This window comes from Hylobates moloch, unplaced genomic scaffold, assembly GCF_009828535.3.
Source record: "Hylobates moloch isolate HMO894 unplaced genomic scaffold, HMol_V3 SCAFFOLD_11, whole genome shotgun sequence".
Taxonomy (NCBI): Eukaryota; Metazoa; Chordata; class Mammalia; order Primates; family Hylobatidae; genus Hylobates; species Hylobates moloch.
This window is the reverse complement of record NW_026652286.1, coordinates 28,567,268-28,591,566: the sequence shown is the minus strand read 5'-3', so window position 1 is coordinate 28,591,566 and position 24,299 is coordinate 28,567,268. Positions and strand designations below refer to the sequence as shown.

Sequence of the window (24,299 nt, the reverse complement as noted above, 5' to 3'; positions counted from 1 at the left end):
CCAGGCCGGTTAATTTTTAGTAGAAACGGGGTTTCACCGTGTTAGCCAGGATGGTCTCGATCTCCTGACCTCGTGATCCACCCGCCTCGGCCTCCCAAAGTGCTGGGATTACAGGTGTGAGCCACCGCGCCCAGCAAGAAAGCTCTTATTAGTTAAGCAAAATGACCAACCCAAACATTCCTTCCTCTGTGAATCCTCACCCAGTGCCTCATCCTAACCTGTCGGAATTAATTGCTTTTTCCTCTGGCTTTCGGTGGAAGTTGCTTGCACTTCTACTTGTCACTCCATTTGTCCGTGTATTGATGACATGCCTGTACATCCATCTATCATTCATTAAAATTGTGCTGAGCATTTTCCATGTCCCAGTGCCGTGTTAGACACGGGAGTTCAGAGATGGATCTGACATGGGTCCTGTCCTTAAAGGGCTTGGGCTTTTGGGGGCAAGCCAGGGCTGATGTGCCCAAAGAACACAGACGCTAAAGCAATAGTAATACATCTACGATTTTATTGTATCATAGCGATATTTTTCATGGAAAACCCAGCACTTTGTTGGATTTCTAGATATTTATTTTATGATTTAGTATTATTTTTGTAAAATAAGGAAGTCATAATGTTTTCAGATCGTTTTCAAATTAGCTTCTAAAGGTCTTAATCTGGTTCCACCTGGCAACAGACACATCTAAGGAACGATTACAAAGAACTGTGTTAAGTGTTGGGCTAGAAAAACCCCAGTGTTTACTCGGGGCTGAGGTAGGAGAGCCCCACTGCCCCATTGGAATGCCCCAAGGGAAGGAGCCATCCCTAATGCTTGCTTCATAGACCTTCAAGCTGGACAGGGCTTAAATGCCAGCTCCTCCAGTGCCCTCCACAAAGGGTTGTGGAGGTCAGGGGAGAGGTGCACTTCAAGTGGGAGGCTCTCGCCCACTCCCCATCTAGCCTGCGCCGTAGAACTCATTTTTTGTTTCATTTGAGGAAACAGAACCTCAGCCGGTAGAGGTGACTTGCCCAAGATCACACAAATGAAGTGGAAAACATTTAAACAGCCAACATCTATTGATTCCTTTTTATATGTAACGCGTAACGCACTGGCTCAGGGGCTTTACATGCGTTTTCTCATTTAATCCTCCTGATAATTCCATGAAGTAGGTACCCTTATTTTCCTCATTTCACAGATGAGAAAATTGAGGTAAAATAAGAGACTTTCACAAGGTCATCTAGCAATTAAGCAGCCAAGTCCAGATTTGCTCTCAATAGATGGTGGTTGACGTTGGAATAACAGTCTGATCCTGACCCTGGACGCACATCTGGGGCCCGTGGCACCTGGGGCAGGGGCGCTCGGTCCTGGGCTGGGGCTGGGGGAGCGACCGGCACGGGCGGGCCGGGGGTGGAGCCTCTGGCGAGCTCTTCACAGTGGGCTTCCCTGGAGGCGAGAAAGTCCCGCCCCTAGCCGATGGAGGGCTGGGATTGGTTCTCCGGGACCGATTGACGGCTCAGGGCACAAGCGGGGACCGCAGCGGCGGAGGTGAGGGCGCCAGCAGGAAGTGGGAGAAGAGGCGGCCCAAGGCGGGCTGGCCGGCTGGCGGCAGTCGCTACTTGCCTAGTAGCCTCAGCCGCTGTGGGCTCCTGGGGAGATGGAGGGGCCGGGGCTGGGCTCGCAGGTGAGTGCGGCCGGGCGGTGGCTGTCCCGGGGGCCGAGAGAGCGGCTGCAGCTGTGGAGGAAAGGATGGTGTGGGTGAGAGGCAGCTCGATGAGGGGGTTTCGCGAGCGGCGGGGCCTGGTTCTGGGAAGCGGGAGCCTGGAAACACCAAGAACGATGCTGAAAATTCTCTCTGAGGTGACTGGGAAGAAAAGGCGAGGACTGACGGGTGAGGGCCCGAGCCGGCGCCTCCAGCCTCCATCCCTGGCCAGGGCGCCCCCTGGGGCCGGTACCCGGAGCCCGGCGGGGACCTCTGTGGGCCTGGGGAGGGGAGGATGGCCCTTCCCGGGAGAAGTGTCAGGTGACACACCTGATTCAGACCCGCGCGTCTTGACGTTGGCCCGGAGTCGGAGCGGTTCTGTTGATTTCTTTTTCAGCCCTGGCGCCTTGGCACCCGCCTTCACCCCACCCAGTCCAGTTTTCGCTCCTGTTTCCGCATCCTTGCTTACTCCTTGAAATAATTAAGGCTGCTTGTTTAGGATGGAGGAAAGGGGCGTGGAGAGGGCAGGTACACCATAGCCATCTGCAAAATCTCAAAGGACAATATTCCGTGGAGGAGGTGTTATATAAAAGCCAGACGGAGTTTCAAAGAAGCGAGGCGGGCCAGTCGGGGAAGTTACAGGAGGTAGATGTTGTTTCCAAGAGAACAAGATTATTGTGCTTTTTGCTTATGGCCCTTTCCTAGTGCCTAGAGTACTGACTAGTATATTGTAGACGTTCACTTAATATTTATTGAATAAATGCAGAATTTCCAGATTCAGCCAGTTTTAGCGAGTGCATAACCCATGCCAGAGGCTTTCCTCTGCATTATTTTATTCCAGAATTGAAGCATCCTTAAGAAGATATTATCCCAATATACAGATGAGAACACTAAAGCTGTCTTCAGTTGGAACGAGTTAGGCGGTAGATTCTCAGTTTGGGATGATTGGATTAGTTGATCTCTAAAAACGTTTTTCCAGTCCCGAGAGTATTCCTCATGCTCTCCCTTTCCCTTCTTTCAGCAAGGTCTTGTGTAGGTTTAAGTGAGGGACAAGATGTCTGGGGAAATGTCAAGGTGTTCTTATTGGTTATTCTTGCATTTTGACAGAAAAAAAATAGTTCTCAGGCAGACTGGATTTTACCAAAGGGTGTTGAATCTTCACATGGAAACAGCGCCTCATTCTTTTTCTCAGAGAGGCTCAAAGTTGGTAGGAGTAACTATTATGTCTTAATTACTGCCATTCATTTACAGAAGCCTTCAAGTGCTTAAAGTTCACTCTCTCATGCTGAAGGGAAGATTAGCCTTGTCCCAGTTCCATGGCCTATAGAGAGGGAGAGAATGATTTGGTGGTTCAATTTAGTAGGGAAAGGTAGAGAGATCATTGTCGTTGTTAATAATAATTGCTCTTGTTCACTTTTTCAATAATGTGAAGACCTTACCTACATATACTGCTTTGCGGTTTGCAAAATACTTCCCCATTTTTGATCCTCACTATAATCCTATGAGGTGGGGAGAAATGATTATTCTGATTTTAGATGAAATCTAATCTGATTTTAGATGAAAAGATGAGAACAGAGGCTCAGAAAACTGGAATCACTTGCTACAAGTCAAATAGCTGCTAAGTGATAGAGCCAAGACTTCAGTCGTTCATTCAGCAAATGTGTTTTGAATGTCTGCCAGGCACCGTTTTAGGTGCTGTGATAAATTAGTGAACAAAACAGAGAAAAACATTACTGCTCTCATTGAATTTGGTTCTTTTGATTCCAAGATCCGTGCTGTTGGATTTTTGCCAGGATTTGCCTATACAATCAGGTCTGCAGTTTCCTTTCTGACCTCATCTTTTTTTTCAGACGGAGTCTTGCTCTGTCGCTAGGCTGGAGTGCAGTGGCGCGATCTTGGCTCACTGCAGTCTCTGCCTCCCGGGTTCAAGCGATTCCCCTGCCTCAGCCTCCCGAGTAGCTGGGACTATAGGCGCGGACCACCACGCCCTGCTAATTTTTTGTATAGTAAGATGGGGTTTCACCATGTTGGCCAGGATGGTCTCGATCTCCTGACCTTGTGATCCACCTGCCTCGGCCTCCCAAAGTGGTGGCATTACAGGTGTGAGCCACCGCTCCCAGCCTGACCTCATCTTTTGCTGTCTTGCTTGCCCGGTCATCCCCAGCCACACCAGCCTCAGAGTCTTTCGTACTTACTCCTGGAATGCTCTTTCCTTGTGTGCCCACTTGGCTTATTCCACCACCTTTTTAAAGTCTTGACACAAATGTCACCTCTGTGTGGCATTCTGTGACCCCCGTATTTAAAATTGCAAGCCTTTTCCATCATCAGCACTACCAGCAACACTCCCTGGCCTCCTTCCTTGCTTTAGATTTCTCCTCAGCATTTAACACCATTTAACATACTTACTGGTCTCGTTTATTGTTTCTTTCTCCTCCACTGAATGTTAGTGCTCTAAGGACAGTGATTTTTGTCTGTTATGTTCACTGATGTGTGCCTGGCATCTGGAAAAATGCCTAGCACTGATGAGTACTCTGTAAATACTTGTCAATGAATGAACTTGGAAACTAAACTCTGGTACATCTGTTAATGAGAACTTTAATGACATGAGAACTTTTAATGAGTGTCACATATTTCTCTCTCACTGACTCGCTCCTTCTCTCTCACTCTCTTTTTATTCGATAATCTGGCAGGATAATGCCTGTCATTGGAGTTTGAGTGTGGTTTTCTAAATCTTGATTTTGGCCTAAATTAATGCCCACTGTAACTTTAACAATTCTTATATACAATTTGGAAAAATAATCTCATTCATGAAATCTCTGTGTGAGAAGTATTACACAATCCCTCAGAGCTTAAAGATGCCCTAGTTATTTACTGTGTAAGAAACCACCCCAAAACATAGTGGTATAAAACAGCCTTTGTCATGCTCATGGACTCTGTGTGTCAGGGACTTGGAGAGACTGCAGCAGGATTGGTTTGTTTCTGTTCCACCACGTCTAGAGCCTCAGCTGCAAAGACTCATAAGCTGGAGATGACTTGAGAGCTGGGGCCAGTATCTACAAGTGTCTTCATTTACATCTGGCAGTTAACTTTCAGTAGAGACATGTACACGTGGCCTGGGCATCTGCACAGTATAGTGGCTGAGTTCCATTAGTGACCACCTAATGAAAGAGCCAGGAAGAAGAAGCTGCCAGTTTCTAAGGCCTGAGCCTGCAAACTGGCACAGCATCACTTCTGAAATATATTGTTAATGAGGTAGTCACAAAGCTCAGAGTCAAGAGGAAGGGACATAGACCTTTACCTCTTGATGGAGAAGTAGCAAATAATTTTGAGGCTATGTTGTAAAAATTACCACACATGTATTCATATGTCTGTTAGATAATTTTCATAATATCTTGTTCTGCTTTTCACTCTTCTGTGGAGGACAGTGAGCTAGCTACATATCTCTTTCTTGGTATCCCTCTTTTTTCCCTCTTTAAATTTTTTTCCCCTGTGTATCTTAATTAAAACAAAAACAACAAAAACATTTTATTCTAGTATCTTGAGGCAATTGTAGACTGGAATCCTAGGAAGACTAGAGGAAGTCAAATGGAATGGAATCATAGAATACTTGGAGCTGGAAGGCTTTTCAGTGAATTACCTAGTTGAGAGATTCTTAAACTGGCATATAGGATAAGCTTCAGGGCGTTAGTGAACATCTTGAAATTAGTGAACATCTTGAAGTTAGTTTACATGTGCAGTTGTGCATTTCTCTTAAGTAGAGAGGCCTTAATTTTGGTAACATTTTCAAAAAGGTCCATGACATTTGGAAGGTTTGAGAACCATTTATCTAGTCTAGCCCTTTAACTTTTCCCATGAATTCAAGACTCAAAAATAATAACTTACTTTCCAAAGGTTCATAGCAAGTTAGCAGAGCCCAGGTGTCAGGGCTCCTGATGCAGTGCATTTTCATTGCTACTTAGGTGGTCCAGTCATGATATGATCTTGTTTGATTGTTTGCTGCCACTTGGAATCCACCCATTCTTTAGTTCAAGGTCTGAGGAGCAGTCTGTATTTTACTCTGCTCTGAAAATGGGGAAGGGAGTATATCCCTAACTAGAATATAAGTTCCTTGAAAACCAAGGACCTTGTCTGTTGTTCATTGCCATATTGCTGTGTCTACAATAGTGCCCAGCACATAGTAGGTATTCAGTAAATGTCTAGAATGAGTGAATTATGGAAGGAATTTTGTCTTATTCATTTTTTATCCCTGATTACCTACTTCTGTGATTTGTATAGGTGTTCTTTATATTTCCCTGAATGAATAATTAATGAAAACTCTTGGGAGTTGGCTGGCATCATGAGAATTTGCTTAGTCTGTTCTGTTACCTTAACATTGTAGGCAGCCATGTAGCAGTTAAGCTTATTTATCCATGTAGTGTGTTTGTTCATGCAGTAAAGTCTTGACCAATTCACAAGTCAACAGTGACTATTGTAACAGCTCTGCTTAGGACCATGCAACATGAGACTTAGAAGGAGCTTTATGGGTGTATTGATATATCCCTTTCATTTTACAAATGTAGAAATGAGCCAAAAATAGAGTAGATGATTCGCCACAATCATACAGCCAATGTGGCAGTACGAGGAATCTGGCTATTTGGCCCGTGTCATCAGTGCAATCAGGAGAGATTAGGCTGAGAGAATACTGTGGAAGCAGGGACTCAATGTGTCTTCTTCGCTATCTTTTGAGACTGAAGGTTACCTGTCTTCTTCTCTGTCATGTCCTTGTCCTCCTTTTCCTGACCTTGCTTCACAGAAAACTTCACAGAAAATAAAAATTTCAGCTCTCTTCTGTTTGAACATGGGGATAGGAGCTGGCGGCCAATTTCATATTGTCATGGGTCATGTTATTGTAAGATTTGACATATATTTCTAAATTATATTCATTAACTAATAGCTCAGTGTATGTTCATGGCAAGATTTGAATTAAAGATGGTGGTTATAAATCTGCCTCAATTTAGCCTCTTGAGAATTTTGAATTTTTTCCAAGGGGGTACTGACTTGTCAGATTGGATTAGATCATCTTTGTTTATACTTCATGTGTCTGATGAAGAGTTCCTGATCTGCTATTTTCTTATTTGCTTGTGCTTATTATTATTATTACCTCAATTCATGGCTTCTTTGTAGAAATCAGCTTAAGCTACTTGCTCATTCTGGGAGAGGTCATTTAGTTAAAATTTAACAATATAATTTGAAAATAATCTAATATATATTGTAAAATGCTGAAGATCCTACTGTCAACTCTCTGTTTGTGGAAGCTTTCTCTGCCCCCAGGTTACCTTGTAAACAGAGTATAAGGAGTGACCTGCTTGGCATACCAATAAATGAGACTGCCGTTGTTAAAAATTAGTAAAGCTTTCCTGCCAGCAGAGGTGTGCTAAAAAGAAAAAATAAATTTGGTAAAGCTTTAAAAACTCAAATTTGTAAATTTTATTTTTCGTTTTTAAGTAAAAAGATAAAAAGTTATTATAATAGAAGCTTTAACATTTTCTCACATCACCTAGTGGGTTACTGCATATATGGCCTTGAGTGTACTTTCCTCACTTTGTAGATGATTGACTTCAAACACAAGCTTTGAATATAGTCATTTTTAGGTTTTACTTTGATCTGGATTTGGGTAAACAATGATGACATGAACAGAAGATATCTCCTGTTTTCTACTCTGTCTCTGACATATCTCCCTTATTAGACTTAAATTCCTGGAGGATAGACACCCATGTCTTCTATGCCCTTAGCATAATTGTACATCGTAAATACACAGTAATTAATTGCCGACTAAACAAATGCTCTTAATTATGGATATTCTTCACATTAAAACAGGTAAACCTCCTCAACTTTGTACATGAAAAATAAAGCTGTTGTCCTTAATGCCTTAACATAGTATGAGAAGCAACAAATTTGTATCTAGAATGAGTCAATTTTCCATGATGAAAAATCTGTGTATAAACAAAGGGTCAGGGTCAGGTGTGGTGGCTCATACCTGTAACCCTAGTGCTTTGGGAGGCCAAGACGGAAGGATAACTTGAGGTCAGGAGTTTAAGACCAGTCTGGGCAACATAACGAGACCTGTCTACAGAAGAATAAAAAAATCAGCAAGATGTGGTAGTGCTTGCCTATAGTCCTACCTACAGGGTGGGTCAGGTGGTAGGATCACTTGAGCCCAGCAGATAGGGCTGTAGTGAGCTTTGATGGTGCCACTGCACTCCAGCCTGGGTGACAGAGTAATACCCCATCTCAAAAACAAAACAAAAAAGGATTACTCTTTCTAACCTACAAAGAGAAACAGATATGTACAATTCATTAGAAAAACAAGTAGACTATAAAAAGGCAATCGACAAAAGAGAAATATGGAGAGCCAGTATACCTGACAACAACGACAACAACAACCACAAACAAAACACTGAGACTCATTAGCAACTAGGGGAGTACAAATGAAAAATAGGATGCCATTTTTAGCCATCAAATTGTCAAGGTTGTAAAAAGATTGATAACATTCAGTTCTGGGAAGGTTTGTAGGCAGAAAGAATACGTATATACTTTGCTATTGGGACTGTGAATTGGGGAGAGTATTTGGTCAGAATCTACTTATGTTTAAAATGCACGTTTTTTGACTCAACAGTCCTATTTTGGGGAATCAATCCTATAGAATTAGAATGCCCAGGGCGTTGATTGGATTGTGTATAGATGTGAAAGGCTGAAATCAACCTGTGTCTCTAACCAAAGGGGAATGGTTGAATGAATTATGCTAGATCTATATACAATGGAACAATAGTAAAATATTACTGAACTGCAGGACTGTACATGATATATTGTTACATGAGAAAAGCAAGTTGAAGAATAATGTGTATAATGTGATCCTATTCTTTGTTCAATAAGTATAAGAAGAAAATGATTAAAAATATGTATGTATGTATGTATATAGCACAATATTATATATGTTAAAATATATATACATAATGAGGGAAGATGCACCCAGTTTTTATAGTGGTTATCTCTGGTGGTACAGTATTGAAGAAGAAAGAGTCCAGATTGTTAACCCTATATTCACTTCTGTATTGCTAGATCTTTAAAATTAACATGTATCATTCTATAGTTTTAAAATTCTAGTAAAATCTTTTTATATAAAAATACACTGATTTTTTTTGTCAATCTTAGCTGTACTTTTTGTTATACCTGTTACTTATTAAGATTCTAGAAATTTTGAGTATAGTTCTTTTCCTCAACCCTTTGCCTTCTTCCAATTGAATATAATTACTGTGATATCAGGAAAAGCATCCTAAAGTAATGTTGTTATTTACATTTTAATCTAACTACCTACATGTTTACTTTTAGCTGTGTGTGATTCTGTGTGTGTGGGAGGGTATTGGGTTATTTACCAGATAAATCAGAATTTACCTATTCAGAAAAGCAGGTGGACTGAAGTAGAAAAAGACCGGAATTCAAAAACCACCAAATCAGTAGCTGATTTACCTTTTTTCTCTCTGATTTGCCCCCAGCCTTGACTTGAGCCCTGGAAATAAGTATCAGTGCAGACAACAAGTGCTCTATGAGAAGCTATCTAGTTAAAGCTCAAGGAGCTGCAAAGGGATTTCCTGGCAGCAGAGGCACCAGAAACACTGAGAGAGAACTCTCTGAACAGAGGAATTGTGACCCCAAGATATTAGTTTTTAGACGTGACACCAAAAGTACAATCCATAAAAGAACAAATTGATAAACTGGACTTTTTTAAAATTTAAAACTTCTGCTCTATGAAACAGACTTTTAAGAGATGGGAAGGTAAGGTACAGACCAGGAGAAAATATCTGCAAATCACATATCTGACAACAGACGTGTATCTAGAATATATAATATAAAGAACTCTCAAAACAGTAAGAAAACAGCTCAATTAAAAAATGGACAAAAGACTTGAACATACACTTCACCAGAGAAGATATACAGATGGCAAATAAGCACGTGAAAAGATGCTCAACTTCATTAGCCGTTAAGGATGCAAATTAAGACCATGATGAGATGCCCCTATACATCTATTAGACTGACAATCCCAAGTGCTGGTGAGAATGCAGAACAATTGTAACTCTCATAGTTGTTAGTGGCAATGCAAGGTGATGTAGCCAGTCTGGAAAATAGTTTAGCAGTTTGTCATAAATTTAAATATACCTAACATATGGCCAAGCAGTCTTACTCTTAGAGAAATGAAAGCATGTTTACACAATAGTTTGTCCGTGAATATTTTTAGCAGCTCTATTTATAATTGCCAAAAGCTGGGAAACAACCCACGCAGATTGTTTGGATAGATTATCTGTGATGCACCCATATAGTGGGATACTACACAGCAATAAAAAAGAAGGAATTATTGATAACATACAACAACTTGGATAAATCTCAGCATCACTGTGCTGAGTGGAGGAAGCCCCTCCTAAAAGGTTGTGTACTGTATGATTCCATTATATGACATTCTGGGAAAGACAGAATTAATGACAACAGATCAGTGGTTGCCAAGAGTTGGTTGGGAGGGTATGACTACAAAGGATGATGGTGGTGGTTACATGACTCCATACATACATGGGTTAAAATTCATACAGCTCTATACCAAAGTTAATTTTACTGTAAATTAACTTTTTAAAAACAGTGCCCCTTCAAAATAACCACTTGAGGGGTTATGGACTCATTTAAGTAAAACTGAAAATTTTAAAACTTTCTTTTAAAAACTTCTATTTTAGGTTTGGGGGTACATGTGCAGGTTTGTTATATACACAAACTTATGTCATGGGGGTTTGTTGTATAGATTATTTCATTACCCCAGTATTAAGCCTAGTACCTAGTAGTTATTTTTTCTGCTCCTCTCCCTCCTCCCACCCTCCACCCTCCAGTATACCTCGGTGTCTGTTGTTCCCTTCTTCTTCTTTTTTTTTTTTTTTGCAATGGAGTCTTGCTCTGTCACCCAAGCTGGAGTGCAGTGGCGTGATCTCGGCACACTGCAACCTCTGCCTCCCAGGTTCAAGCGATTCTCCTGCCTCAGCCTCCCAAGTAACTGGAACTACAGGCACAAACCACCACCCTGGCTAATTTTTTTTTTTTTTAGTAGAGACGGAGTTTCACCATGTTGACCAGGCTGTTCTTGAACTCCTTGCCTCAAGTGATCCACCCGCCTTGGCCTCCCAAAGTGCTGAGATTACAGGCATGAGCCACCATGCCCAGCCTGCTGTTCCCTTCTTTGTGTTCATGAGTTCTCATCATTTAGCTCCCACTTATAAGTGAGAACATGCAGTATTTGGTTTTCTGTTCCTGCATAAGGATAATAGCCTCCAGCTCCATTTGTATTCCTGCAAAAGACATGATCTCATTCTTTTTTATGGCTGCATAGTATTCCATGGTTTATACGTACTACATTTTCTTTACCCAGTTTGTAATTGATGGGCATTTACGTTGATTCCATGTCTTTGCTATTGTGAATAGTGCTACAGTCAACATTCACATACCTGTGTCTTTATGGTAGAATGATTTATAGTCCTCTGGGTATATACCCAGTAATGGGATTGCTGGGTTGAATGGTAGTCCTGCTTTTAGCTCGTTGAGGAATCGCCATACTGCTTTCCACAATGGTTGAACTAATTTACACTCCCATCACCAGTGTATAAGCATTCCTTTGTCTCTGTAACCTTCCCAGCATCTCTTATTTTTTGACTTTTTAATAATAGCATTCTGACTAGTGTGAAATGGTATCTCCTTGTGGTTTTGATTAGCATTTCTCTAATGCAGTGATGTTGAGCTTTTTTTCATATGCTTATTGGCTGCATTTATGTCTTCTATTGAAAAGTGTCTGTTGATGATATTCTTTACCTACTTTTTAATGGGGTTTGGTTTTCTCTTGTAAATTTAAGTTCCTTATAGATGCTGGATATTAGACCTTTGTTGGATGCATAGTTTGCAAATATTGTCTCCCATTTTGTAGGATGTCTGTTTACTCTGTTGATAGTTTCTTTTACTGTGCAGAAGCTCTTTAGTTTAATTAGATCCCACTTATCAATTTTTGCTTTTGTTGCCATTGCTTTTGGCATCTTTGTTATGAAACCTTTGCCCATTCCTATATCCAGGATGGTATGTCCTAGGTTTTTTTCTAGGGTTTTTATAGTTTTGGATTTTACATTTAAATCTTTGATCCATCTTGAGTTGATTTTTGTATATGGTGTAAGGAAAGGGTCCAGCTTCGATTTTTTCTGCATATGGCTAGCCAGTAATCCCAGCACCATTTATTGAATAAGGAGTCTTTTCCCCATTGCTTGTTTTTATCAGCTTTGTTGAAGATCTGATGGTCATAGGTGTGCAGCCTTGTTTCTGGGCTTCCTATTCTATTCAATTCGTCTATGTGTCTGTTTTTGTACCGGTATCATGCTGTTTTGGTTACTATAGTGCTATAGTATTGTTTGAAGTCAGGTAATGTAATTCCTCCAGCTTTGTTCTTTTTGCTTAGGATTGCCTTGGCTATTCAGGCTCTCTTTTGGTTCCATATGAATTTTAAAATAGTTTTTTCCTAGTTCTTGAAGAATGTCTTTGGTAATTTGACAGGGATAACATTAAATCTGTAAATTGCTTTGGGCAGTATGGCCATTTTCATGATACTGATTCTTCCTATCCGGGAGCATGGGATGTCTTTTCATTTGTTTGTGTCTTCTCTGATTTCTTTGAGCAGTGTTTTGTAATTCTCATTGTAGAGGTCTTTCACCTCCCTGATAAGCTGTATTCCTGGGTATTTTATTCTTTTTGTGGCAGTTGTGAATGGGGTTACCTTCCTGATTTGGCTCTCTCGGCTTGATAGTTGTATAGGAATGCTAGCGATTTTTGTACGTTGATTTTGTATCCTGAAACTTTGCTGAAGTTGTTTATCTGCTGAAGGAGCTCTTGGGCCAAGACTGTAGGGTTTTCTAGTTATAGAATCATGTTATCTGCAAACAGGGATAGCTTGACTTCCTCTCTTCCTATTTGGATGCCCTTTATTTCTTTCTCTTGCCTGATTGTTCTGGACAGGACTGCCAGTACTGTGTTGAATAGAAGTGCTGAGAGCAGGCATCCTTGTCCTGTAAAAACTTTCTTTAAAATTAAAAATTTCTAAAAGAAATTTAAAAACTGTCTTTTAAAAAATGAAATTTAAAAAACTTTCATTCTTAAAACTTTTTGGAACTCTTGGAGAATTGACTTTGGCACATTATTTCAAATGTCTTCAATTTTTTATTCTCAACTGTGTGTTCATCCTTAGAGAATGATTTTCTTTTTAAACTGAAAAGTTCACAGAAATAGGTTTGGTGATAAGGTAGGTGAAAGCTAGGTAACTTTATTGATGGTAAAAAGCAAGATGAGATTATAAAATAATAAGTCAGTTTTCATTTATAGCAATTTTCTAGGTACGGTTATACATCCCATAATGTTTCAATCAATGCCAGACCACACATACAATGTTGATCAGAGCAATAGTTTATACCATCTAGCCTAAGTGTCTAATATGCTGTACTGCCTAGGTCTGCGTAAATACACATTGTGATGTTTGCACAAGAATGAAATAGCCTAATGATGTGTTTCTCAGAATATATCCTCATTGTTAATGAAGCATGGCTATATTTGATGTAACCCTCCCACTGAACACACCAAAAAATTCAGGGTATAGTATAAAAGCATTTAAAGTATTTTACCTTTTTGATGCTAGTGTAAACATTTTTTTAAAGATTCCTTAGGATTTTCTATGCATATGATCATGTTTTTGCAAGTAAAAATGGATTTACTTCTTTTCTAATCTGTATGCATTTTTAGTCTTTTCCCTTCTTTATTATGCTCTCTGGTACTTTAGTACAGTGTTAATTAGAAGTGGTGATAATGAGCATCTTTGCTTTGTTTCCAGTCTTGGAGTAAAAATGGTCTTGTACCATTCAGTGTGATGGTAGCTGTAGATTTCTTGTAAATTGTTCTTTATTAGATTGAGGAGGTTCCCTTCTTTTCCCTTGTGTTGAAAGATTTTACAAATTTTGTCATATGCTTTACAAAAAGAATTTTCATATAAAGAATTTTTTTTTTTTTTTTTTGAGACGGAGTCTTGCTCTGTCGCCCAGGCTGGAGTGCAGTGGCGCAGTCTCGGCTCACTGCAAGCTCCGCCTCCCGGGTTCACGCCATTCTCCTGCCTCAGCCTCTCCGAGTAGCTGGGACTACAGGCGCCCGCCACTACGCCCGGCTAATTTTTTTGTATTTTTAGTAGAGACGGGGTTTCACCGTGGTCTCGATCTCCTAACCTCGTGATCCGCCCGCCTCGGCCTCCCAAAGTGCTGGGATTACAAGCGTGAGCCACCGCGCCCGGCCTAAGAATTTTGTTAAATGCCTTATTCTACTATGATGAATATATATTTTTTACTGTTATATATTTGAATATATATTTTATTCTGTTAATATGAATATTCATCTTATTCATTAATATGGTGGGTTGCATTGATTTATTTTCAAATGTTTAAGCTGGGTTGTGATGTACAGTCTTTTTTATATATTATTGGATTCGCCGTAATATTTTGTTTAGGATTTTTGTGTCTGTGTTCATGAGGGATACTGGGCCTATAGTTTTCTTTACTTGTAATGTCTTTGTTGGTTTTGGTATGTAGTGATTCTGCCTCATAAAATGAGCTGGGGGCCGGGCGCAGTGGCTCACGCCTGTAATCCCAGCACTCTGGGAGGCCGAGGCGGGCGGAACACGAGGTCAGGAGATTGAGACCACCCTGACTAACACGGAGAAACCCCGTCTCTACTAAAAATACAAAAAGCCGGATGTGGTGGCACGTACCTGTAGTCCCAGCTACTCGGAAGGCTGAGGCAGGAGAATGGCGTGAACCCGGGGGGCGGAGCTTGCCTTGAGCCGAGATCGTGCCACTGTACTCTAGCCTGGGCGACAGAGCGAGACTCCGTCTTAAAAAAAAAAAAAAGAGCTGGGAAGCATTATCTCTTCTGTTTTCTGAAGGAGTTAGTATTATTTCTTCCTTAGATATTTGATAGGATTAACTAGTTAAGTTATATGGGTCTGGAGTTTTTTATGAGAAAGGTTTTCATTATGAATCAAATTTATTTAATAGATATTATGTTATTTATTACTTTTAAGATCCATTTTGATAATGTGTGTCTTTTAAGGCGTTTGTATATTTCACTTAAATTGCTAATTTATTGACATAAAGTTGTTCAAAATATTCCCTTTTTATCCTTTCAAAATTTGTAGGCTCTTGTAGTGATGTCTCTTTTTTAAACCTGATATTTGTCATTGATACTTTTTCATTTTTCTTGATCAAACTGATCGAAGGTTGATCACTTTTATTGACTCATTCTTTTTAGAAAACAGATTTTGGCTTCAATGATTTTCTGTATTGTTTCTCTGTTTTATAGTTAACGAATTCCTTCTATTTTTATATTCTTCTTCTTGTATCCACTTCGAGTTTAATTTTCTTTCTCTAGATTATTAACGTGAAAGCTTAGATAACTTACTGTAGGCCCCTTTTTTTCCCTAATAGAAGCATTTAAAGCTACAAATTCCCTCTAAACACTGCTTAGGTTGTATAGTAAGCTCTTTAAAACTGTTGTGCTGTTGTTTTCTGGCTTGCCTTATGTCTGATGAGAAGTCTGAGTGTATTCTTATCTTTGTTTCTTTGAACATATGTGTCTGATTTTTCCAGACTGTTTTTTTTTTTTTTTTTTGAAAGGGAATTTCCTTCTGTCACCCAGGCTGGAGTACAGTGGTGCGATATTGGCTCACTGCAACCTCCGCCTCCTGGGCTCAAGTGATTCTTCTGCCTCAGCCTCCCGAGTAGCTGAGACCACAGGTGCGCGCCACCATGCCCAGCTAATTTTTGTTTGTTTGTTTGTTTATATGGAGTCTCGCTTTGTCGCCCTGGCTGGAGTGCAGTGGCACCATCTCCGCCCACTGCAAGCTCCGCCTCCCTGGTTCACGCCATTCTCCTGCCTCAGCCTCCTGAGTAGCTGGGAGTACAGGCGTCCACCACCACGCCTGGCTAATTTTTTGTACTTTTAGTAGAGATGGGGGTTTCACCATATTGGCCAGGCTGGTCTTGAACTCCTGACCTCGTGAACTGCCTGCCTCGGCCTCCCAAAGCGTCCAGACTGATTTTAAGATCTCTTTATTGCTGGTTTTTAGTGATTTGATTATGATATGTCTTGGTGTAGGATTTCGGGGCTTATCCTACTTGGGATCCATTAAACTTCTAGTTACTGTGAGTTTATAATTTTCACCAAATTTGGAAGATTTTTGACTATTATTTCTTCAAATATTAAAAAAACTTCCCTCTCTTCTGGAACTCCAGTTATACATCTTCAGTCATCTTCTCTCTGTGCTGCATTTTGGATACTTTTCATTGTTGTTTCTTCAATTTAAATGGTCTTTTCTTCTATACTGTTTAATCTGCTGTTAATCTCATCTGGTGTAATTTGTATTTTAGAGATTGATTTTTTTTTTCTCTTTTGAGACAGAGTCTCACTCTGGTGCCCAGCTGGAGTGCAGTGGCGTGATCTTGGCTCACTGCAACTGCCTCCCAGGTTCAAGTGATTCTCCTGCCTCAGTCTCCCAAGTAGCTGGGATTACAGGCATGCGCCGCCATGCCCAGCTAATTTTTGTATTCTTAGTAGAGACAGGGTTTCACCATATTGGTCAGGCTGGTCTTGAACTCCTGACCTGAGGTGATCTGCCTGCCTTGGCAAAGTGCTGGGATTACAAGGAGATTGATTTTTATCCGCAGACATTCTAACCAGATCTTTTGTCATATCTTCAATTTCTTTGCTCATTTTGTTAATGTTTTCCTTTAAATACTTATACATACTTATATTAGCTGTTTTAATGTCTTTTTCAGCTAATTTTGTCATCTTTATAGTTTCAAGGTCTGGTTCTTTTCTTCTGGCTATGGATCACGTTTTTCTTGCTTCTTGACATGTTTAGTGAGTTTTGATTTGATAGTGGACTTTGTGAATGCATGTTGATGAGTATCTGGTATTTGTTGCCTCTCTTTAAAGACTATTGGATATTGTTTGGCAGGCAGTAAAGTTAATGTTGCTCAATTTGAGTCCTTTGAAGTCTGATTTTAGGCTTCTCTAGAGTGGTTCTAGGGTAGCCTTTTTCCAGATATAGTTTGGCCCTCTTTCTAAGGTGTGGCCCTCTGATATCTCCACTGAATAACCCAAGGGATCATCAAAGACTCTCCATTTTGGCTGATCAGAGTTTGAACATCTTCCTACTACGTATAAACTCCAGTAATTGTTCAGTTTACAAATCTCCAGTCATTTTTTTGCCTATCCTTGTCAAGTTTCCCTCTATACATAGCTTGTCCTAATACTCTGCAAAGACTCAATGGGCCTCCTATACAGATTTTTTGGAGCCCCCTTTTTTCTGGTTGGCTCACTTCTCTCTTAAAATGTGCCCACAACTGCCATCTATCTCAGCCTCTCTGATCTCAAATTTCTGTCTCCTCAATTTAGCAAGGCTCCTGGGCTCTAAAATGAAGAGTTTTCCTCTCAGTGCCCATGATTGCAAAATTGCTGGGATGATGGTGAGGCTCACCTTGTGTTTTTGTTTTGTTATTTTTTTCCTCATATCTTGGCAATCACAGTCTTACTGTTCTCATTGTCCGAAGTCTGAATACAGTTTACTTCATATATTTTGTTCACTTTTCTAGGTTTCTTTATTATAGCAAGAAAGCAAGAGGTTAAGTGCAATCCTAGTTATTCCATCATGCACAGAAGTAGAAGGCTCTACTTCATTTTAAACTAATATATAGCCAACAAAGAGTAACCAGAATGTATAAGGGCTACCATTCAAGAAGAAAAAGAGAGAAACCCAATAAAAACACAGAAATGGACAAATTGCTTAAATATGTACTTTATAGAAGAACTCAGAATGTCCAGTAAACATGAAGAAATATACAACTTGATAATTATAGGGAAATACAAATTATTATCACTACAGGATATGTTTACACATTCATCAGATTGGCAAAAGTTATGGAGTCTGATGATACCAAGTGTTGGTAAGGATTAGAGCAACAGAAGCACTCATACCCTGCTGGGGAAAGTTTAACTGGTACAACCATTTTGAAGATGAGTTAAGCATATCTTCAAAGCCAACAGTTCCACTTCCAGATATATGCTTTTGAGAATTGTTTACATATATATATATACACACACACACACACACACACACACATATACACACACACACATATACACACACACACACACATATATATATATCTATACCTAGAGACATGTACAAGAATACGCATAGCAATATATATTTTTTATAATAGCCCCAAACTGGGAACAATCCAAATATCCAGCCATAGTAAAATTGATAAATTAATTGTAGTATGTTACTGTATTGGAATGTTATACAGCAATGAAACTGAACCTGTTCTAGCTTTCATAACAATATGGATGAAGCTTGTAAGTCTAATGTTAAGCAAAACAGATGATAGAGAATACATATGATAGATTCCATTTGTACAAAGATTAAAAAATGTAAAGCTGGACTGTACTTTTTAGGGTTGCATACCTTAGAGATAAAACTATAAAGAAAAACAAAAAGTGATTATAACAGAGGTCAGGAAACTGTTCTTTTAGTGTGGGGATGTGGTGGAGCGTAGCGTGTATCTGGGCAGTCTTCTAAGGTGCTGGCCCAGTTCTATATCTTGACTTAGGTAGTGGTTTCATGGAGGTTCATTTTATATTTATTCTTTACTCTTTACGAAAGAAGAAGTCCATATGTATACATATATGTTTTATATACTTCACTCTGTATAATAAATCATAATATTTTCAGATATTCAGAGTTTAAAAATATGAGTCTCTTTTATATGGCTCTGAGGACAGTTTCAGAAAGGAAATTCTAAAAACATTTCAAGGCAATGCTATTGGAATAACTAATAATCTCCTGAGGAGACTATTTTGAAGATGTAATTTCTGATGCATTTATTTAAAAATCAGTTTTTTTTAAGTTGTAGATAGGTAACTAAATTTGCTTATAAGCACTAATTCAGGTCAGGTGTGGTGTCTTACACCTGTAATTCCAGCAGTTTGGGAAGCAGAGGCAAGAGGATCACTTGAGGCCAGGAGTTCAAGACCAGTCTGGGCAACATAGTAAGACTCTGTCTCTACAAAAATAAAAACTAAAAAATTAGCTGGGTATACCAAAGGATTATAAAACATTCTGCTATAAAGACACATGCACACATTATGTTTATTGCAGCACCATTCACAATAGCAAAGACTTGGAACCAACCCAAATGCCCATCAGTGATAGACTGGATAAAGAAAATGTGGCACATATTCACCATGGAATACTATGCAGCCATAAAAAAGAATGAGTTCATTTCTTTTGTAGGGACATGGATGAAGCTAGAAACCATCATTCTCAGCAAAGTAACACAGGAACAGAAAACCAAACACTGCATGTTCTCACTCATAAGTGGGAGTTGAACAGTGAGAATGTATGGACACAGGGAGGGGAACATTACACACTGGGGCCTGTCAGGGGGTGGGGGGCAAGGGGAGGGATAGCATTAGGAGGAATACGTAATGTAGATGACAGGTTGATGGGTGCAGCAAACCATCATGGCACGTGTATACCTATGTAACAAACCTGCACGTTCTTCACATATATCCCAGAACTTAAAGTATAATAAAAAAAATTAAAAAGGAAAAAAAAATTATCTGGGTATGGTGGCATGTGCCTGTAGTCTCAGCTACTTAGGAGGCTGAGGCGGGAGGATTGCTTGAGCCCTGGAATTCGAGGCTGCAGTGAGCTATGATCACACTGCTGCACTCCAGCGTGGGCAACAGAGGAAGACCCCCTCCCAATAAATAAATACATTTTTAAAAAAAGTACTAATTCAGGGAGGTTTCTCTTTAAGGTATCATTTCTTTAGAGAATGCAATATAATATGTTTTATTAAAGTTGATTACTTTAACATGAATCTATTTCTACTTGGAAATCTGAATAGCCTATGAGTTTAGAAGATTGGTTAGTATGTAAATGAGTAGTCAAAGATATCACTGTGATTAGGGTCACACTGTAGAGTCTTTTTAAAATGTATTTAGAATATATGTAAATAATATGTACATTTGGTATATTTGTGCTTTTAAGAAACAGAAACTTTGAGCATCCCACATCTTTAGCTGAAAGAGTCCTTCTCTCAAGTAAAACTAAGTCTTTGGGGATATTAAAGTGATTTAGTGAGCATCATTTGTGCTAAAGATTTTAACTCCCTCTGCCTGCCTGCTTGTCCACCAGATATTTTAGCAAAGTTGTCAACAAGTGTCAAAATTGCTCATCTTAATTGATCATCTACCCATCTGCCCTAGAGGTGATAATGAACCCAAAAGGCTGTGGTAATGGAAAGGAGAAATAAAATGCATTCATAATCCACAGAATGGATAATTGATCTTAGATTTTTGTGGGCTTTTTTTTTTTTTTAATATTAGCCAATCCTGTATTGGTTTTCTGCTAAGGTCTAAGCTCAGTGTCTGAGATTAGAAACACTCAAATTAGTTTGAATGACAAATCTGAGATAATTGTTTAAAGAAAAATTTTTTAGCTTGCCATTTGCTGCTGCTTCTAATAGGTGATCTGAATGTAACATTTGTTGATTCAGCTAGTGGGACTATCTTGGCAGTCATTCTTTTTACCCTCCCAAATTCTGCAGTCCCTTCTTTATTAGTTGCCCATTACTGCATAACAAATTACCACGCATTTAGTGGGTTAAAACAACACCTACTTATTAGTGCTATGCTTTAACCAACTGAGCTAGCAGGCCACCACGTAACACCTATTTATTATCTCATAGTTTCTGTTTGTCAGGAGTCTAGGCATGGCTTAGCTGGATCCTCTGCTGAGGGTCTCTCACAGTTGACATCAAGGCTGAGCTTGGGGTCCTCTTTCAAGTTCATTTGGTTATTAGCAGAACTCAGTTTCTTGCTGTTGTATGATCAAAGTCTCATTTTCTTACTGGTTGTCAGCAAGGACCGTTTTCACTCCTGAAGACTGCCCACAGTTCCTTGTTATGTGGCTCTCTCACAGGCCCTCGCATATCATGGCAGCTTACTTTTTCAAGGCCAGCAGAAAAATCTCTTGCTTCAGTTGGCTAAGACAGAGTCTGATATAACATGATCATGGGAGTAATTGTCTCATCACTTTTGCCATATTCCATTGCCTAGAAACAAGTCACAAGTTCTGCCTGTGCTCAAGAGGAAGGAATTATATGAGAACTTGATTAATTGGGGGGTTCGGGGATATTCTTAGGGTATGTCCACCACAACTCCAAAAAGTAGAGGCCTGGCAAACTTCTTACTAAGTCAGTAGCAATGGTCCTCTGCCCACTACAAGTAACATCTGTGCCTTTTTAGATGACCTTTGTTTTATGAACAAAATATGTAATTTGGATTTTTTGTAATAGTAAGCATCTTTTCTACTGAACAGAATTAAGATAAAGAAAATCTTCCTTAGGATACACTTTTTTTCTTTTTTTTTTTTGAGACGGAGTCTCGCTCTGTCGCCCGGGCTGGAGTGCAGTGGCGCAATCTTGGCTCACTGCAAGCTCCGCCTCCCGGGTTCACTCCATTCTCCTGCCTCAGCCTCTCCGAGTAGCTGGGACTACAGGCGCCCGCCACCACGCCTGGCTAATTTTTTGTATTTTTAGTAGAGACGGGGTTTCACTGTGGTCTCGATCTCCTGACCTCGTGATCCGCCCACCTTGGCCTCCCAAAGTGCTGGGATTACAAGCGTGAGCCACCGCGCCCAGCCTTCTTTTTTTTTTTTTTGAGACAGAGTCTCATTCTGTCACCCAGGCTGGAATGCAATGGTGTGATCTCAGCTTACTACAACCTCCGCCTCCTGGGTTCAAGTCATTCTCAGAATACACTTCTAAGAATCCAAAAATGTAATTTATTAATATAGATATTGTTGATAGTAGCAAATGCTTCATTATGTAATTGAGTGTGACATTAATTCTCTCATGCTTTGTCAAATGACTCTTACTCTTCAGTGCAGGAATCACAGCCATGGCCCCCACCCTCCAGGATTTGGTCGATACGGCATCTGTGCGCATGAAAACAAAGAACTTGCCAATACAAGAGAAGCTCCTCCTCTTATAGAGGACTCTAGTAACTGTGACATTGTCAAAGCTACTCAGTAAGTCTTCCAAATGCTTTGGTTTATCCTTACGTTCTCTAGAATTAATAGTAATGTATGTGTAGTTCATGGAGCTTCGTATGTTTACCTCTCAACTTCGTAATGGTAGTTAACACCAGCACCAAGTATATTTGTCATACCAACACCACAGTACTTAGTACAGTGTACCTGAGCTGTTTATGTACCAGGACGTCCCATTAGATTGTAGGCAGCTTCTTAGCAAAAGCGTGTCTTCATCTTTGTAGCTCCAGTGCTTTTGCACAGTTCCTTCTTGTATAAGGTACCCAATAAATGTTCCTTGAATGAATGGATGATTTTAAATGACACTAAGCCAAACTCTTTATTTGAAACACAAATCTAAGTCTTTTAAAATATACTACAACCTGAACAGGTAGACGGAATGAAAAATACCAACTTACACATTTATAGATATTTTAAAAAATCATTTATTTCTTGAGTACTTTCCATGTGCTTGTTGTGCTGGATTAACTAGAAGAAAGATGGTAAGGTAAAGTGGAAATATGTTCTCTGACCACTTGAAACACATAGTATGTTGTTTTGCTTGCACTGGACATGGAAGTACATTCTGAAAGTTTCCCCTTAAGATCTCCATATGTGGGTATTTGCATTAAGTCAATTATTTCCAACATTTTCACCTTCATGGATCTTGTTGATTATTAACAGCTATCACACCTCTTGACATTGAGCAAATTTGGAAGTATTTTGTTCATCAGACTACATCAAGTACTAATCCATTTTTGTAGTAATCAAACATAAATCTGCCCAGCAGATTGCCCACCAAATATAAATCATGCCAATCTAATCAGCCTGAGGGGAACTAATGTTACCATACTAACTTGATATAATTTCTATCAGAAGCAAAGATGTTTGGAGATTAATTAGCCTATTTGGGCTTGATATAGACTAATGTATTGTCTATGTTAATTAAAAAATATATTGACAATTATTTGAGTATTCTAATTACCAATTTATATTAACTCTAGAGGCCTTGGGAACCACTCTTTTAGGGGAATATTATTTGATATTGTTTATGTTTTATTTGTACAAAGATGAGCGTATTCTTAAGGTAAATATTTGCTTTAATTAGGATGGAAACATTAAATCTTTCCCTGTTGCCCATAAAACTCTTACGATAAATGTCAGAAATTAGGCTCTTTTTAGAGGGAATCTCAGTAAAAACTCGCATTTTATGTCTTTCCTAAAATTTTCTTCAGATCCTGGACCTTCTCAAGAGGTTGTGGGGAGACCTGTAGGTAGTATCCGGGAAGGGCATAGAGAGCTATGGAGTGTGTGTGTGTGTTTTCTAAACCAGCAAAACCTTAATGTATATTCTTATTATGTTTCTAAAATAAAGGGAGTATTTATTTTCCAGTAAAATGTTAAAGTTGACATTTAAAAGATGGAGAGTGTAAATGTATGTGTGTCATTTTCAAAAATTTACTCTTTTAAAAATGCCAAAAGGACACACACACACACATACACACACACACACACACACACACACACACGCATGTATTTTGGTAAGGCAGAAATTATTGTAATTTACAGTGTGAGAAACAGACAATTCTGCCATTTGGTTTGATTTTTGATCCTTGCGGGCTTATTGAAACTTTCAGGTACTTTTAAACAGAAATAAGTTTTAAAGAAAATGCTAAAGGGTTGGTTGGGACTTCATAGAAATATTGCTAATAGGCTGGGTGTGGTGGCTCACACCTGTAATCCCAGCACTTTGGGAGGCCGAGGTGGGCAGATTACCTGAGGTCAGGAGTTCGAGACCAGCCTGGCTAACGTGGTGAAACCTACTAAAAATACAAAAATTAGCTTGGTGTTGTGGCACATGCCTGTAATCCCAGCTACCTGTGAGGCTGAGGCAGGAGAATCGCTTCAACCCAGGAGACGGAGGTTGAAGTGAACTGAGATTGCGCCACTGCACTCCGGCCTGGGCGACAAAGCGAGACTCTATCTCAAAAAAAAGAAATATTGCTAATGAATGACTTACCTCTTTATTCTCTACGAAATACCTCTTTTTAATGCTATAATAATTTCTCTATGAAATACCTCTTTTTAATGCTATACTATTTAACTGATTAACTAACAGTTAACTCTCTCTCAAGCCCATCGTTCCTTTTCTATTCCTATTGCTTCTCTCTTACTTTAGGCTCTCATTGTCTCTCACCTGTATTTATTGCAATAATCTCTAAACTGGTATTTCACTCTCTGTCCTCACCCTGCTCTAAGCAGCTTCCATACTGCCTCCAATGCGATCTTTCTTAAAACTCAAAGTCTGAGTGCTTTCCTCTTTAAAACCCTTTATTGGTTTCCCATTGAATTGTAGAAAAGTCTAAACTTCATAGCATAGC

The 24,299-nt window shown here is 39.6% G+C and overlaps 1 protein-coding gene across 2 annotated transcripts in view; it reads left to right on the top strand.

Annotated features, from left to right (window-relative positions):
- Positions 1-1,550: 1,550 nt before the first annotated feature.
- The window catches only part of ZDHHC13 (zinc finger DHHC-type palmitoyltransferase 13), a 55,290-nt gene continuing 32,541 nt past the window's right edge, over positions 1,551-24,299 (top strand). Inside the window, exons 1-2 of one of the 2 annotated variants that reach the window (XM_058446850.1) lie at positions 1,551-1,658; positions 21,778-21,918. Coding sequence is in view for 1 of the 2 variants with exons in the window: in XM_058446849.1 (XP_058302832.1) it covers positions 1,632-1,658; positions 21,773-21,918 (173 nt within the window). In the remaining variant the exon portion in view is untranslated. Of the gene's footprint in view, positions 1,659-21,772; positions 21,919-24,299 lie in introns of both variants that reach the window. The other variant, XM_058446849.1, reaches the window with a different exon arrangement.